This window comes from Chiloscyllium plagiosum, chromosome 21 (assembly GCF_004010195.1).
Source record: "Chiloscyllium plagiosum isolate BGI_BamShark_2017 chromosome 21, ASM401019v2, whole genome shotgun sequence".
NCBI lineage: Eukaryota > Metazoa > Chordata > Chondrichthyes > Orectolobiformes > Hemiscylliidae > Chiloscyllium > Chiloscyllium plagiosum.
The window spans coordinates 50,788,485-50,802,703 of NC_057730.1; the positions used below are offsets into that span (position 1 = coordinate 50,788,485).

General features: G+C 39.0%; 1 protein-coding gene across 3 annotated transcripts in view; it reads right to left on the minus strand.

Annotated features, from left to right (window-relative positions):
• Window positions 1-14,219, minus strand: part of cramp1 (cramped chromatin regulator homolog 1) — a 60,660-nt gene that overhangs the window by 18,760 nt on the left and 27,681 nt on the right. For all 3 annotated transcript variants that reach the window (XM_043712047.1, XM_043712049.1, XM_043712048.1), the window contains exons 10-14: window positions 11,468-12,784; window positions 9,702-9,867; window positions 5,147-5,337; window positions 2,835-2,909; window positions 619-697 (exon numbers count right to left, since the gene is read on the minus strand). In XM_043712047.1, the coding sequence (XP_043567982.1) occupies window positions 619-697; window positions 2,835-2,909; window positions 5,147-5,337; window positions 9,702-9,867; window positions 11,468-12,784 (1,828 nt within the window). The remainder of the gene's footprint in view (window positions 1-618; window positions 698-2,834; window positions 2,910-5,146; window positions 5,338-9,701; window positions 9,868-11,467; window positions 12,785-14,219) is intronic.

The window sequence follows — 14,219 nt, forward strand, 5'->3', positions numbered from 1 at the left end:
CGGAGGTACCTCCGAATGGTGCACTAAGGTCAGCAAACAGGCTTCCAATAGAACGATAGGTAAGTGACTTTGAGGACGATTCAAAATGGAGGCACCATTGAAGGGGCCATAAATCTATTAGAATGGAGAAGCAGGAACGCCGTCAGATTGAAGGCATAACCATTCCGAATGGCTCATTAGAGTCAAGAAGAATACCCTCGGGGGAATAGAGCTTATACAGCGAAGTCACCTCTCAATGCAAGCCACTGCAGAGTTTGATTCTGGCATGAGGAGTCTCCACTGCTAGCAGAATTGCTTCATTCAGGTGTCCATTATGTAAATGGAGCAATGATCTGTGCAATCAGTTAATCTGCTTGTCAGTCTGCCTGTGGGAATGTGTACCTGGTGGCCAGAATGTGCCAGTATACCATTTGTATGGCTCCCCACTATTTCCTAGTTGACATCACCACCCTCCAAAGCCTTCAAACACCTCTCAAAAAGCAGCATCCTGGGGCCATGACAGTCCAGCTTATTGACTCTGGTTTTCTCTCTACATATGCTGCCTGACCTGCCACACATCCCACATTTACTTTTATGTTATTCTGTTGATCTGTGATCTGTTCAAGTGATTACAAATACCTGTGGCAGAATTGGACAAGATGGAAAAGGAACAAACATGCTGAGAGGAATTTCCAGTTGGCCGTGGTAACAGAGTTCGCTGTAAAAAGATTAGAAAAAGAAGAATGCTTTACTCAGCAAGAAATGAACACAAATTTCAATTTGAATAGAATGGTATTTAATATTTATATTAAATCTATATTTTATTCTTTCTTAAAATATGCATAGAACAAAAACATTAAATATTCTCAACTAGATGATAAATGTTAATTAATAAATATTTGGTGTACTAAAATGAATTTTAAACTTCCCCATCGTTTGGGATCTCAGTTCACATTTCTACAGCTCAATGTTTGCCCAAGTAAAACATACCAAAATATGGCAGGAATAGAAAAATAAATCCAATAAATGCAATTCTGAGCATGGAACAGAGGAGTAGATCATTCAGCCCTCAAGCCTATTCTGCCATTTCAGATCATGGCTAATCTGTGCCCAAGTCCACATACCTGCCTCTGGTAAATTTAAAATTTACCACTGATCTAGCATCAACTGCAATTTGTGCAAGACAGTTGCAAACATCTACCACCCTGTGCGTGTGTGTAGGAACGCTTCCTAACATTTCTCACAAATGCTCTGGCCCTAATTATTTTGACAATGCCCCCTAATTCTAGTATCTCCAACCCAATCATTTCTTGTTGATACCTTGAAGACTTCAATCAGATTACCCCTCGATCTTCCAAAATTTGCCTCCCATTCACCTGTCCTCATCCAATTGCCCATTATTCTTTAAACCTTACTTGCCTGCCTTGTCCATAGACCCACTGTAACCAAAATGCAGACAATCTGGTCTTCAATCTCCAGCTCAGAGCACATCAAGCTACTGCAAAAATAGGTGAGAGATTCTTCCATTCTGCAATTCCTTGCTGAGACATTGAAAACAACTCAATAGAATAAACAACTCAAACAACTGAACCAATATGCCATTTATTCTCAATACCCATTTAAGATAGCATATGCATGTAGAGCTGTCTCAGTAAAATAGGAACAGGGGAGATGGTCTTTTTTCATCTCTACTTCAATCTCAGTAATTTTAATTAAAATTTACATCTAGCATGTAATTTCAAAACATCCTCTTGTACATCTTATAATAAAATTATTCGCCCGTACAAATATTCGATCATAAGACCATAAGACATTAGAAGTAGGCCAGTCTATTGAGTCTGCACTGCCATTCAACAAAATCATGGCCGAGCTAATAATCCTTAACCCCGTTTCCCTGCCTTAGCCATATAACTCTTGATTCTTTTTCTGGTTAAAAATCTTGGTTTCTTAGTCTCAAATATACTTAATGACCTACCCTCAACAGCCTTCTACAGTAAAGCATTCCACATAAATATTCTTCATCTGTTTTAAATAGGCAACCCTTACTTTGAGATTATGCCCTCTAGTCCTAGATTCTCCCACAAGAAGAAGCAACTTCTCCACATCTTTCCTGTCCAGCTCCCTAAGAATCTTGTATGTTTCAATAAGGGCTCCTCTCATTCTTCTAAACTGAGTACAAAATCAAGCTCTGCACTAAACAAAACTCCCTCTATATTCAGAATCAACCTAGTGAACATTCGCTGGATCATCTCCAAAGCCACTTCCCTTTAGATGAGGAGGCCAAAACTGTTTACATTAATAACTAGTGCCTTGAATAGTTTTACAAGACCTTCCTATTTTAATACCACATTCTCTTTGAAATAAAGATCAACAGTCCACTTGCCTTCCCCAGTTGGACAGTGAGGGTAGTTATCGCAGCAGCTGTTACACAGCACTCATTTTCAATGCAAGGTAATGAAATGAGCCACTAATTTGGTAGAGTTGGTTCCAAGTAGGCCAGCACACTGGTAGACAGCTCTCCTTCTATATCGTATTTGACAATTCAACAAACAAACAATCTATTTGACCCTGAAGCAAGCATGCTACTAGCTAAATCAAGATGACAAAACATTTGACGTGACACAAGTACAGACTTTTACTCTAGGTCCCTATTTATAACAGTTAGAAATACAAATTTGTGGATTTATTGCCATAACATGTAAAATAAAATGGAAGCAATACACATTTGCACAGAATACATAAATCAAGTTGGATACAACATTGAACAATATTCCAAATTCAACAAACACATTTGTGCTGTAAAGAACATAAGAGCTCAAAAGTTTAGCTCACAAACACATTTAAATAACATTTACCTGAACCACTAGCGGCTTGCGTGGGCGATTATTTCGTAACTTCCTTTGTTTGGGTAAGTAAATGTCTGGTGGCCTCTGAAATAGCAACAGATGTGATCAGAGAGCCAGGTTCATAGGCCTACTGATGGGCACCACAATCACTAATAAATCATCTAGTTAAGGTTTTCTTGAGCTAGTTTGAAAACTAGCTCAAGGCAATGTGGGCTATTGTTGGAGCTGGGTTTGTGAAAATTTAAACTCATTCAACTCTTAAATCAGTTTTACAGTTAATTCTACAAGCAATAGTTGATACAGGAATGAATTCTGGCCTTTGGTATTTGGACAACCTTGAGAGATTGACATTATGATAGAGAAAATAACATTTAATAATACAGTACCTTCTGTTCAAGGTGTGTCGAAACATTTTATAAGCAATGACCTACAGTGGAAATTTATTCACTGTAATTATGTAGGTTAAGCGTGCCAAATTCCAGTTTGCATAGGAAAGAATACCATAGTGACAGCAACGAGATAAATGACCAGTTCGGTGAAAATATTCACGTCCCTAAAGAATTAACTACAGTTTGTTTCTAACTGTAGCTTATCACCCAGCAAAATTAAGATAAATATCCTATGAAGGAGGATTTATTTCTAGCATTGACCTCACCATTCATGCACAAATTGCATCAAGAAAACATACAGACAAATGCAAACCATTTGCAATCCACACATTTACAAAATATATGGTGAAATTATTTCAATTGTACAGAATTGAGGGCAGGTGCAATCTATTAGAAGTAGTGTCTAAAGTTTTTGAGAAGGGTAATGAATAGCAAATTCTTATCAACTACTCTGGATATTTCTTCACCAGATCCAATCTTGCTTTTTGATGAGGAATTAAAGAGAAGAAACATTTTTCCAAGTCATGGACAAAGTTGGACAAAGAATTTCATATGTCAAACAGCTATCCTTTAGGTTGAAATTACTGTACACTGACTCAAAATGAAAATAGTTTGGTGTACTGCACTGCCTCGAAAAGAAAATCACAGCCTTGTTATTCTCATTTGATACTGTTTACAATAATGAACGTATGCATACAAACAAGGAGAGAAGCAGGCCACTCAGCCGTTCAAATCATTCAATGAGACTAGGGCGGATAGGAGTACTCCACACTCCTGTTCACACCTGATAACCTTTCGCTCCTTTGCTCATTAAGAATCTACCTACCTAGCTCTATGTTACAAACATTCAAAAGACTTTGCTTCCAACACCTCCAGTAAGAGAGTTCCAAGGACTCCCTTGAGAAATCTTTGAGAAAAAAAAAGGCTTGTCCTCATCTGTGTTAAATGACTGACCCCTTGCATTTAAACCACGACCTCTAGTTCAAGATTCTACCACAAAAGAAATATTTATTCCACATAAAGGCCACTTAGGATCTCACATATTTCAATCATGTCACCTTCTGGTCTTGTAAACACCAGCCTAACCTATCCAACATTTCCTCTTAAGCCAACCCACCCATTACAGGTATTCTCTGAATTACGTCAACGCATTTACATTCTTCCTTCAATAAGGAAGCCAATATTATACACAGTACTCCAGATATGGCCTGATCAATGTCCTGTATTACAGAAACATAACCTCCCAATTCACATATTCAATTCCCCTTGCAATATGAAGTAACATTCTATTAGCTTTCCTAATTATTTACTACACCTGCTTATTAACCTCTTATCAACGTCAAGGTGGTTTTTCATAAATTAGTATTCGGGTTATTTTATAACAGCTGAAGCTTAAGTTAGGATTTTTCTGCCGTGAGTTACATTTTGTTTTGCATTTTCTGGATTCGCATGTAGGCCAGACCAGACAAGGTCTTCAGTGAACCATATGGGCTTTACAACTATCAATGACTTGCTTTACATTCCAGATTTAATAATTAAATTTAAATTTAACTGATGTCTTTACAGCATTAACCTAGGTCTCTGGTAATCGCTACGGATTTGAGAGTGCAGTAGTAATCAGCAGAATTATATGCTTTCATTTTAGCTGTGTTGGCATATGTGAATTGCTTGTAAAGGCAGCATTTTTTGTCAATCCACTACCTGATTGCCCTGGAGAAGTTAGTGGTGAGCCACCTACTTTAACCACTACACTCCATGGGTGTAGAAAAAGGAATACAGTTGTTAGGGAGGGAATTCAAAGATTTTGACTCAGTCAAACTGGCAAATGATTGCATCCCATGTATTAACGCACAGCGCTATTATTATCAACCACAGTAAAAAGTGCACATGTTCTCTTCTCCAGTCACATTTACAGAAGAAGTTTCAACTCACACTGAAAGAATCCAATCGCTGCCTGAAGGTCAAGTCAGTCTCTTTGCTGGGCGAATATATTTTGTTATGCCTACTGTTGGGCGGTAAAATTGTAGGAACAGCAAAAACCCCACTATCTGCATCATTACTTGAACTTCCTGAGCTACCAGATGAACATGGCACCACCAACGTCTTCTGTACATTACGCATTCCTGAAAATAATTAAATGATTAAAAATATTTAATATGTGCAAACATTTTAGTTCTCATTTGACATCCAAGTATACACTTTCCTCTTCAAGCTGTGTGCTTTCAGCATTCGTAATGCAGTTAGCATGTTGTAAAGAAAAGATCAAATGCTGGAAACACCCAGCAATTTGGGCAGTATCTGGAGAGAAAAGCAGTTAACATTTCAGATCATGATAATTTTACATCAGAACAGGTACTTTCAGATTATCTTGATCTGAAATCATGTGAAGGGAGATCGATAAAACTTTACAATGCAAGGACTCAGTAATCAGTATCTGCATCAGGGAACAAAACAGAGAACATTGAACATTACAGTGCTCTCGATGTTGCTCCAACCTGTGAAACCAATCTGAAGCCCATCTCAACAACACTATTGGTCTCACAGATTGGCGCAACACGAGAGCCGAAGGGCCTGTGCTGCACTGTACGGTTGGCAAGTTTACTACTGTTACAGGCAGAGCGTTCCATGCCCTTACTACTGAGTAAAGAAATTACCTCTGAAACCTGTCCTGTATCTATGATCCCTCAAATTAAAGCTATACCCCCTCATGCTAGCCATCACCATCCAAGGAAAAAGGCTGTCACTGCCCATCCTATCCAATCCTCTGATCATCTTATACATCTCAATTAAGTCACCTCTCAACCTTCTCTCTAACGAAACAGCCTCAAGTCCCTCAAACTTTCCTCATGAGACCTACACTCCATACCAGGCAACATCCTAGTACATCTCCTCTGAACCCTTTCCAAAGCTTTCACATCCTTCGTATAATGCGGTGACCAGAACTGTACGCAATACTCCAAATGCAGCCGCACCAGAGTTTTGTACAGCTGCAGCATGACTTCATGGCTCTGAAACTCAATCCCTCTACTAATAAACCTAACACACCGTACACTTTCTTAACAGCCCTATCGACCTGGGTGGCAACTTTCAGGGATCAACGTACATGGACACTGAGATCGCTCTGTTCATCTGCACTACTCTGTACTCCTGTTACTCCTTCTGAAATGAATCATCTCACTTTTCCACATTGAACTCCATTTGCCACCTCTCAGCCCAGGACTGCACCTTATCTATGCCCCTCTGTAACCTACATCATCCTTTGGCACTATCCACAACTCCACTGACCTCAGTGTCATCTGCAAATTTCTTAACCTAGCCTTCTATGCCCTCGTCCAGATCATTTATAAAAACTACAAACAGCAGTGGTCCGAAACAGATCCTTGCGGACGCCACTAGTAACTGAACTCCAAGATGAACATTTCCCATCAACTACTACCCTCTATATTCTTTCAGCTAGCCAATTTCTGATCCAAACTGCCAAATCACCCTCAATCCCATACCTCCAAATTCTCTGCAATAGTGTACCATGGGGAACCTCATCAAACGCCTTACTGAAATCCATATACATCAACCCGTTTTACCCTCATCCTCTTGTTTGGTCACCTTCTCAAAGAACTCAATAAGGTTTGTGAGGCTTGACCTACCCTTCACAAAGTGTTGACTATCCTTAATCAAATTATTCCTTTCTAGATGATTATAAATCCTCTCTCTTATGATCCTTTCCAACACTTTACCCACAACCGAAGTAAGGCTCACTGGTCTATAATTACCAAGGTTGCCTCTCCTCCCCTTCTTGAACAAGGGGACAACATTTGCTATCCTCCAGTCTTCTGGCACTATTTTTGTAGACAATGACAACATAAAGATCAAAGCCAAAGGTTCTGCAATCTCCTACCTGGCTTCCAGAAAATCCTAGGATAAATCCCATCTGGCCCAGGGGACCAGAAGTACAACTGTTGACCTAATTTGGCTCCCAGCACCCTCAATTTAAAATTCTGATAATTTAACCACTTCATGGCTTATCTCTATAACCTCCTCCAGCCCCATAACCTCCAGTTCTTCATCCAAACTTTGTGCATCTGACTCTGACATTTACTGTATTTCTTCATTCACAATACACTGGCAGCCAATTCATGAATCACTTGGATTTCCTTGGTCTGACATTTAAGCACTGCCAGCCCCACTCTCATCTCATGTACTCCCTCTTTCTTTTAAGGCACTGCTTTAACCCAAACTTTTGGACTAATAACTTTCTTTCTGATGATGTCCAATTTCTTTCTTTTTTTGAATATGCTTCTGTATGATGGCTCTGAGCCAATAACGATGGCTGTGAAAAGTCAGGAATTGAGCAATGTTCATTGTCTTTGGACAAGGTTTACATTTTATTACTTTTAAAGAATGCTTAAAGTCAGTGGCTGGAGGTTGGAGCATTTCTGTTAGGATCAGGAATTGATGGACAAAATACAGGGTGATGCCCATATCCGCAGAATCGTTTTCTGCGGTTTCAGTTACCCGCGGTTTACCACAGCCAGAACATATTATAGGGAACCTCCCGGAACCAGGTACCGGGGACTGCCGGGAAGGTTAATTTTCAATTCAAATGGATGGGTTCGCTCCTCTCTGCGGTTTCAGGCTTCCATGGTACATATTGGAATGTACATTTCATTTTCATCCAGCGGGTAAGGGAGGAACTACTGTAATTTGATTAATCACTATTTATAGCAATGTCATAACATTCACTAAATTTTGATCGGCAATTGTGGCAAAACTACCAACATTATCAGAACAACACAATGCTTAAAATTTTATTCTAAATAACCGCTGAGGAACTGAATTTCAGTCCGTTTTCCCTTCCATGATCCAGAGATGTGGAGGTCAACTGTAACTTACTGCCATTAAATTCAACTATTACACAGATTGGGGAACGAACTTGCAACCTACATGCAAGAGTATTTCTGAAACTTATTGGCTAAAATCAGAGACATCAAAACATTCTTTGTGACAACTTTAATAACTATCAAGTCTGTTAAACGGTAGCCAGATTGCTCTAAAAGATCTTGACAGAAATACAAAAGAGCAAGGAGTGAATACAAAGCAAGGATCTCCTCAGAAATGAGAGTGTCCCAGCCCTACAAAATATTCAATTTTCAGAAGATAAACTTACAATGGTGGTGATCAGAAAATTTAGGGATGAACACCATGGAGATTAAAATGTCAATATAATTCTGCATGCAACTTTATTTTTATCAGACATGCATTTTAAAACTGAAAAATTGCTTCAAGCTCACAAATGAGAAAGCTCACTCATTATTAGCAAGGCTAAGATTAGGTGCCTATCCATATATTGCTTTCTTTTGGTTTCCTTTGAAAAGGCAGCACTAGTTGGCTGCCTTCTTGATCCAGTGTGGTACAAGACCAAGGTGGTCTGACAATGCTGATGCAAGTCCAAGTCAAAATGCTGTGGGGCTTCAAAAGGAGCTTGGTGCTGATAGCGTTTTCACGTGCCTGCTGCTCTTGTCCTTTTAGATCAAGACTGCATGTTTAGGAGGTGTTGCTAAAGAAACTGTACTAAGTTGTTCAGCACATTCTACAGATGGGATTAGTTTTGGATGGTATCATGGTCAACATAGATACAGTGGGCTGAAATGCTTGTTCCTGTGCTGTACTGTTCTGTGTTCAAAATATTTTGCCAAATGTGTCCAGTATATTTGTGATAAATGACACTGATGATTTGCCATTACCACTATATTCAATTATAAAGATGTTGTTTTTGGTTATCTTTGTTTCAATTTAATAGTACATGACTCAAGACAAGATGTAGTAGGTGAAAGCTTTCATGAATTGTTAATAACCTCCATTATCACATCCTTTTTTCCAATATACACTTCACAGGTTTTCGAATCTATATAACTCTGGAAACAAAAATCTTCCACTTGACAGTTTCATCACATCAAAACGTCATGCTGGAAAGTTTGCTTACATGCTGGAAAGACAATGATGTAGTATTTTTAAATAAAGACGTTTTCAGTATTTTGAATTTCAGTAATTGTTGTATTTCTGAGCAACTCAGTGGATAGAATTTACGTATGGAATTCATTCACTAGTAACAAAGGCACACAAAACTTAGCAATACATCCTCTCAGTCAATTGACACATGAGTAGGCAAATTGCGCCAACACCAACCCAGTCATCATAACCAGGGTGAGGTCAAGAGGAGATAAAAATTTGTTGTTCAATAAAGTCTATGCAGTTCAAAAGCTACCAAGTATAGCAGAAAAAGAGTTGGCACCAATAAAAGTAATTATCTTTGATCTCTGCAGGTCTTCGAATGAATAGTTACACAACACAATATGACTATATTTAAGGAAAACAAACCTATGCTGAGCGGAACAGATAATAGCAAAGATTTTACATAGTAGCACATCATTGTATACGCTTAGGGTTCAGATAAATCACCATTCCTTGGACTCATCGGTCAGTCACTAACCTGAAGTAGCAGTGGGAGTAACTGTTTTGTTACATCGAACTGCTGCAGCATTTCGAACACAGCCAGGGCTACGTGCAAGAGTGATCACCTTTCCTGGTGGAGTGTGCATCTGATCATCTTGGCTTAACTTCATTGGAGATGTCGCCACAGAGCTAGATTCTGGATTCTATACATTATAAAAGAGCTGCATGAGACAGTAGCATCGAAATCTTCTATGCATTCCCCTGATCTCCAAATCTCTACTTTTTAACAAGGTATCAGTGGGGTAGCATGATTGGTCCAATACCACTGGAATGCTTTCACTGAACAATGTTTGCCCCTGCTCCATATTCTAACATGCTATGAGTTTCACACAGACTTTTACAAACTATCTTTGACACATATTTGTTTACAACATTATAGAAAATCAATGTTGTTAGTTATTGCTACAGTAACTAACATCCATTACTTTCAAGTCTAGGGTCTAATGGCTTAAATTTTAGCAAGGGGGAATGTAACAACATATGCTATTCTTTTGAATTCTCTTCCATAATTAAAATGCAGTTAATCCTAACTGCTTATTATTTTTAAATGACGGTGACTATGTCAGATCCTAACAAATGGCAAGGTTCTTTTCAGAAGAGAACAAAATCAGAGAAAAATGCAAACTTAAACCCCTAAACAAAAAACACACAAATTTCAAAATAATGCCGATATAAAGTGCTTATTTCTTCATTCTAGTGACCTGAAGAATCCTTTATTTAATTCTACGTGCAGGCTAATCCTAATTTTCTAAGGACTGCTGAGATATGGACTTTGCCTGCTGTCTGCATTTGCATTCTCTCAGACTCCTAGCATCTTGTTGCACAAGGAAGAAACAGATTCACTAGGAAGAGCATCAATGTTCCCGACACTCTCACCAGAATTAACATTTCTTGCACCAACTTTTGCATAAGATGTCACTCCTTTTGAAAATTTATCTATACTCTGGCACAGAAACCCCACAATTTCTGCTCTGACTTATCAAGCAGTGACCTGATCATACTAAACTTGGGTTAAGATGTCTTATGAATCAAAAATTAACTGTTGAGAGACTTGAAGAAATTCTACTGAAACACCAATTAGTTTTGCATATTTCCCTGTATACTTGGGAAATATCTGACTGTATTTACAAAGCTGGAGATAACCTGGGAAAATATTTTCACAAGAAAAATGCCATCAGCTACAATTAAGTCATTGGTATTATTCATTTCAAGAATAAGTTATCTACTGTGGATACAATATTATATTACCATGTGTAGATCCAACAAATTATTTCCTTTGGTTTTATTCTACAGTTCTGAAATGAGTTTTAACCTGAAAAGGAAGGGCTTCAAGGAAATGATACAATGGAGTTGCTAAACACTTGGACATAAGTGATCATGAACAGCAGTATGGCAATAAGAGCTGCCTCCAGTTTAAGCCTTCCCAGTGCTTGGCGTTAGCATGCGCCACCTGGAATGCAGTGACAGCAGATTTCTTGTGTTGTTTGGTAAATGTTAATATTTTAGAAACTAATCTTTAAAGCTTCAAAGTAAATGTAAAATGCAACTTGTCTGTAGATAGGAACTTATCAGTTATCGTCTTACAACTTTCAGTTTTAGGTATTTTTTTAAAATTAAAAATCAAAATAATGTACAGATGTATTAAATGTTGCTTTATTCTCGGTCTGCCTTTAAAATAACATTTAATTAGTTTTAACAGAAACCATCTTTGGTGATTCCCACCGAATGAATCATTATACTCACAGGTTTAGGATTCACTTCAGTGGAGATAATCTGCAGCAAGCATTTCAGCAACCTCTGACTTGTACCCCTAGTCCTCTCAGTCTCCTCTGAATTGTTCCGTGAGGTCTGCACCCAGTCATACTCAAGCTGCAATTTGTTGGGTTTCCCCAGCATGAGGTACAATTCAGCCAATGTCAAATTCTCAGAGGTACTCTGACTCCAGCCATCCTCCTGCACCTGCTGGGCCAAATGGGTACTATCCTCTTTCAGTGGCTTTGGAACAATGCTGGCACTACTGGGTTGTCCCTGAGAGGGCACAGTAATTATTGAGGCCTGCCTCATCAGGCAGTCGGTCTCAGACACCTCTTGGGTGCATGACACTGGCTGTTCACGAGTGCAATTAGAAGGTATTGTCCTATTATCACCATCATCTAGTGTAGTCAAACTAGGTGACTTTAAAGTGGTATCATTGGCCAACTGCGACCCTGAAATGGCAAGTTTCTCATTGTTCAGTTCCATCATTTCTACGTTTTCCAAATGCACAGCACTGGGATCACCAGAAAATCCATTTATGTGTGAAGCAGTAACATCTTTTTCAGAGGATTTGGCCTTACACGTACACCTCTCTGGAACTACTAAGTTCTGACAAGATTTCATGTAACGAGGAACTGGGTCCAAGAGGGATATTTCATCAGTGCTCATAATCCCCCCACATACACAGAGCTCAGCAGTGGTAGTTACTTCTGAGGACTCCATAACAGTCGCTTCATTACCGTTGCATTCTTCAGTAGAAACCTCTGAATTAGATTTAGGTGAATGAAACAGACTTTCTCCATTTTCTCCCAACTCTTGCTGTCCCACATCAAAATCCTCTGGTTTTGGACTGTCTTGCTGCACAGCTGCCTCTTCAGCAGATATACCTTCTGAAGGCGGCAGTTCATCTTCAGTGTTTTGTGTTCCTTCTCCAGTCAACAACCCAGACATTTTGTTACCATTTCGCCCCTCTATTGTGGCCCGCATTTGCTTAACAGGTCCTTTCATTGTGCCCTGTGCACCTTGGTTGACAGGAACCATCACATCCTTGGTGACAGAGGCTTTAGCTAGAGTCTGTGCTGGTGGGTGCAAATGAGTGTCTTTTACAGTCTGTCTGCATCTCCCAGTTTCCTGCCAGTGCACTGTACAACAAGCTTTTGAATGAACCACCTTTGCCACTCCAGGTAATGCAGTCAATGTACAGTTCTCTGCAGGATACAGATGGAGTTCTGTCTTTTCATCAAGTCCCACACCCCTCGATTCATTATCTCCAGAGTCCTGCTGGCGTTCTTCTAATGATTTGCGCTAAGGTCAAGGTTAAGGTGAAGCAACAAACGAGACATTACCAGAATGCTGTTTAGATTAATTAAAATGGACTTAAATGTTTTTTGCCTGGTCAGCTCAGTTTGACTGGTATTGCAATTAGTAGCAAAACGAAAGGGGAAAAAGAAGTCAATGCACATTTCATTACTTCAGGATGTAGCAGTTAATTACAGCCAACAAACTACTTTTGAAGTGCATTCACTACTGTAATGTAGGAAAACGCACAGCCAATTTTGTACAAATGTTCCCCCCAACAATTATGAGATAAACTGCCAAATAATCTGTTTTGGCAATGGTGGCTGAAGCATAATTTATTGGCCAAAATTCAAGGAAAAGTTCCCTGTTTCTTTTTCATAGCACAAAGTCTTCTGCATCCATCTCAGATTGCAGACAATGACAACAGCTTTTGACACTTCCTCTATTACAACATTTTCTGCTACTACACTAGAGTGAGTATCAGTCTAGGTTACAGACGCAAACTGGGCCTTGAGCCTCCAACCTTCCATCTTAGATAGCTGTTCTCATTAGAGAGAAGATGGTTGAGAAGTGACTTAATTGAGACATAAGATAATCAGAGGGTTAGAAAGGGTGGACAGTGAGAGCTTTTTTTCCTCAGATGGTGATGGCTAACATGAGGGGACATTGCTTTAAATTGAGGGGTGATAGATATAGGACAGATTTTAGAAGTAGTTTCTTTACTCAGAATAGCAGGGGTGTGGAACGCACTGCCTGCAACAGTAGTAGACTTGCCATCTCTAAGGCATTTAAGTGGTCATTGGATAGGCATATGGACGAGAATGGAATAGTGTAGGTAGGCTTCAGATTCACAGGTTGGCACAACATCGAAGGCCCTGTACTGCACTGTAATGTTCTATGTCCTAAGAGTAGGACAACTGAGTTACGATCAGTATTTAATACAAAAATCAAACTACAGCATATGGGTTTAATATACTTTGTGTTTAGTCTGGTCAAACCTAGAGAGGTAAACTATGAAATGTTAACAGGTAACTGATGACTAAACATGGTAAAGTTTAGAAATGTAGTCAATACAACCAAAGAAGGGACCAGTTACCAGGCACAAGCATGGGATTCCCCACGAATAATAATATTTTAAGATATTTACAAGATACATTTATTTGTATTGAGTCACAGTAATTATTCTATACAGTTTTTTTTAAAAAGGTAAGTTATTGACAAATAGAGTGTCTTTAAAATGTATTACATGCCTCACAGAATCATGCATTAAGACATATTTTGTGACATGGGCAAAGGTTTCCAGTTGCCCTCATCAGAAGAACAGCACAAGTCATGCATGAGTGCAAGATAAAACGGAGACAAACTTGTAAAAAAGTACAGGGATAAAAGAGGAAAAGTATATTTGTATCACACATGGAGCTGAGTTTCACCACTCCACTCT